The sequence below is a fragment of the Pelobates fuscus genome, chromosome 3, assembly GCF_036172605.1.
Source record: "Pelobates fuscus isolate aPelFus1 chromosome 3, aPelFus1.pri, whole genome shotgun sequence".
Taxonomy (NCBI): domain Eukaryota; kingdom Metazoa; phylum Chordata; class Amphibia; order Anura; family Pelobatidae; genus Pelobates; species Pelobates fuscus.
The window spans coordinates 377,208,906-377,212,675 of NC_086319.1; the positions used below are offsets into that span (position 1 = coordinate 377,208,906).

The 3,770-nt window shown below is 35.6% G+C and overlaps 1 protein-coding gene across 1 annotated transcript in view; it reads right to left on the reverse strand.

Annotated features, from left to right (window-relative positions):
* Nucleotides 1-1,291: 1,291 nt before the first annotated feature.
* The window catches only part of AP1M2 (adaptor related protein complex 1 subunit mu 2), a 13,511-nt gene continuing 11,032 nt past the window's right edge, over nucleotides 1,292-3,770 (reverse strand). Inside the window, exons 10-12 of the mRNA XM_063449485.1 lie at nucleotides 3,212-3,337; nucleotides 2,857-2,932; nucleotides 1,292-1,829 (exon numbers count right to left, since the gene is read on the reverse strand). Of these exons, the coding sequence (XP_063305555.1) occupies nucleotides 1,807-1,829; nucleotides 2,857-2,932; nucleotides 3,212-3,337 (225 nt within the window). The 3' untranslated portion in view covers nucleotides 1,292-1,806. The remainder of the gene's footprint in view (nucleotides 1,830-2,856; nucleotides 2,933-3,211; nucleotides 3,338-3,770) is intronic.

Sequence of the window (3,770 nt, forward strand, 5' to 3'; positions counted from 1 at the left end):
GAGGGTTCTCCTGCTCTCCTTGTCATTCAGTTCTTAGACGCTCTCTGCCGAAGCTGCACCAAAAAATTGACTGACAGGTAAACCAACTTGGATGTAGAATTGTTTCTGTAAGAAGGGTCAGCTTTTTGACTTTACAATTGTTGGGTGTCTCATACATAACACATAGTGCAATCAGCTGTGATTGAGTTATATCCAGAAGAACTGCCAATCTCACACACCAGAATCCAATAAGATAAGGAGCATAAATAAGGAAAAACATCCTTTATTAGAAAACAGACTACAGTAATTGAGCAATACACACTATATGCTAGAGGTACCTAGATCTTCAAGTCATTGATAGTAACGAAAAAATGTAAGTTTAAGATCCTGCATGGCTGAAATATTGAATAGTATACCTTTTTCCATTCCCCAATTAAGGAGTGCCTGACTTATCTTCTTTGGATCAAGCGGATTTTAATGAGAAACTGGATTAGTTAAGAAGATGGGTTATTAATCACTAAACAGCAGAGCATTGTGTACAAACCTTTATTGGGAAACAGCAATCCAAGTAACAATTTAGATTTTTAGAGCAACACAGTAAAACAACAAGGACATTTACAGAAATCTCTTTTCATTCTCATCGTCCATTAAAATACCTTTTCCATTATTAGATAGATATGCTTTTAAATCTGGTCAACAAATCAACTCACTTCGATTTCCTGAATTAGAATTTGAGGCACTGCAGTTATATTTCAACATTCTAGCTGCATGTTATCATCCAATCACAGTGAAATGCTTATGGTTTGATTCTGGAAACCCAAGTTCTGATTGGCTACGATATCTCTTGCAGTCAGATTTAGTGAATAACTCTGTAATTCTCTCTGTTCGATTGAAGCAAGGTTTGAAGATATCTGGCATGGCTTTAAAACAATACATTTTCAATAGATTGATTACAATAACATAATTGTGAACATATTTATTAAACCGATTTATATTAATTAGTATGTTACTTGAAGATAAATATATTTCCATATACTTTTATATGTTAAATTGTGCTAAAACATATTTTATTCTAATCTTTTTTTAAAAAAAAACAAACAAAAAACTATTTAATATTAAACTCTCAGCAGACATTCAGAGGCTAAAATAATAAGTACTATAGACATGATTACTTTTTAGAATGTATTTATTCTACTATAATATAGTATTCCCATAAATGGGTGATAGTCTGGGGTCTGTTCACTATTTTATAAACAAAATGGGCCAAAAGAGCCCAATGTGTATATATATATATATATATATATATATATATATAAATATCTACCAGCTCAATACTTTGGCCTCCATTTTGCAAGTTGGCTGCAAATTTCCCAGAATACATTGCTGAGTATATAAACATCTCTTTCTATATAGGTACCATGATGTCACTGTGCATTACTGCCATGGTTGCAATATATAGTTACCGTATTTATTTATGCTGCTAGCTTCTTTATTTTTTATAATACACATTTAGTAAATAAACTCCTGTGTCTTGCAATATTTTTTTTTCCCATTCACCAAAATTCTGGATTTAGTAAATAATAAAAAGCATGGTGATATAAAATAGCAACACACATTACCTTAGTAACCAGTATTAGTAAAACATAATTACTACTTACAGCCTCAGGGATAGAAAAGTATTTTTTAGAAATTGCCTAGTGATAGTTACATTTAACAGTTTTGTTCCAAAAATATATCTGTTTGGGTGCATATTTATTTTAGGACATAGAAGACAAAAACAAAACATTCAATTCACTGGAGGGATCACTTCTTCAAATTTAGAGTTGTTCAGTTTGTCCGAAGCTGGTAATCTGTTTGAGAAATACACAATATTAATAAATGTATTGTATGCACCAATATAGGTATAGGGTTTATTTGCAAAATATTGAATAGCAGAGAAGTAAAAGCTAAATGGCGAAATGCAGGCTAAAGTAGTCGATCTGGGAAAATTAGCCAACTCGGCTAAAGTCTTGGCTTGACTATATTAGATTGAATTTTGCCATTTGGATTTTAATTCATTCTAATTTGATAATTTGTGATTAATCCTGAATTGTCATGACTTTAATGGGAATTCAAAGTAAATTTGCAAATTTCGGCTACAATCCAAGAGAGTTTGTTTTTATAAAGCCAGTAAGAGAAGGGAGCAGATTCTCTAGATTTTCTGTGGGAATGGGCCAGCAGTTTTATTATGATTTAGTATAATTTACTTAATTTACAGATGTTGCTATGAGAAAAAGAAGCTGCCTGGAACAAAATGTACTCCAGCTGATACCGGAGAAACTGACGGAAGCGAAGCACAGAGAGATGGACACAGGTTTCTTCAGGAAGGAAGAGATTCTTTATTGGATCACCGATCGGGACTCAGAGGGACTAACGTCACCAAAATACAACAAGTTCTGAGCCCCGGACAATAGTGCAGGCTCCTTACATAGGCACATAACTCCTCCCATATTAAGCTCCACCCGCACATTCTCTTGACCAATCAATACAAATAAGAATTAACTTCCTGCTTGACCGCATGGCTTGTCCAGCACAATGGAGGAGGGGAATACTACATCCTGTATTCTTGCACATGCTCCGTACACTACTGATCGTATCTTGCCTCGTGCAACCAACTGATCGATACGTCAGCATATGCACGTACACATGCCACGTGGTAATCTCGGCCTACTAAATTTATTTTTACCGAGATTCCACCACACAGCTACAATCTCTGGAGTACATTTTGTTCCAGGCAGCTTCTTATTCTGTGCATTCTACATCCAGATATCATGGTCTGGATTCCAGTTAGATATGTGCCGTTTCTAGTTTCTATTGAGTGTCTGTTTGTCCACTTACCTCCGCTCTGAGTTATATACCGCACCCAAGGAAGTGCCTGGTATCCACTTTTCTCAATAATCTTCATATACCGAACCTTCAAGAATACAAATCCACTATTATATCAGCGTATCAAAACAGGTTATACCATTACTTAAACCCATTAAACACGTCACTGTCATTAGTTCACTGTGACCCCCAGTGGGACTGACCATTTATTCCATTAAACATGTCGCTGTCATTAGGTCACTGTGACCCCCAGTGAGACTGACCATTTATCCCATTAAACAGGTCACTGTCATTCGGTCACTATGATCCACAGTGGGACTGACCCTTTAAGCCATTAAAGATATCATTGGCATTGTGCCTTATGTACCTGAATGCCAGACACTGTGAAATAGGGTATTTCAAACTTCACGCCTATTGGTGGTTTTCCCTCCATCTCCTCTGTTTCCACACTCGGTAGGCCAAAATGTGCCCTCATCAGGTATTCTTTCCCTCCCTGAAACAAACCAAAACAAAAAAAAACACAAGTTAAATCTCTGCCATCAATTATTTCTGAGGCCTGGGGTACGGGTTCTGAAAAAAACCCCAGAAGCAGGGATGGATCTGTGACATAATCTCACAAATCCAATAATATTGCAAGTTGTATCAGAAGGAGACAAAAGCACACATATAATTATTGCAGAGACCGATGCACATGTAATCTTTATTTTATACGGACATATTCCATAAAACAATGTGTACATTAAACTTTCTCTAATCAATATCACTTTAATTTCTAATAATTACAATAATATCATTAAGGTATTCACAGATATCCTTGGGCTTAGATGTTGTTATTCTACTTAAAGGGACACTATAGTCACATGAACAACTTTAGCTTAATGAAGCAGTTTTGGTGTATAGAACATGCCCCTGCAGCCTCACTGCTC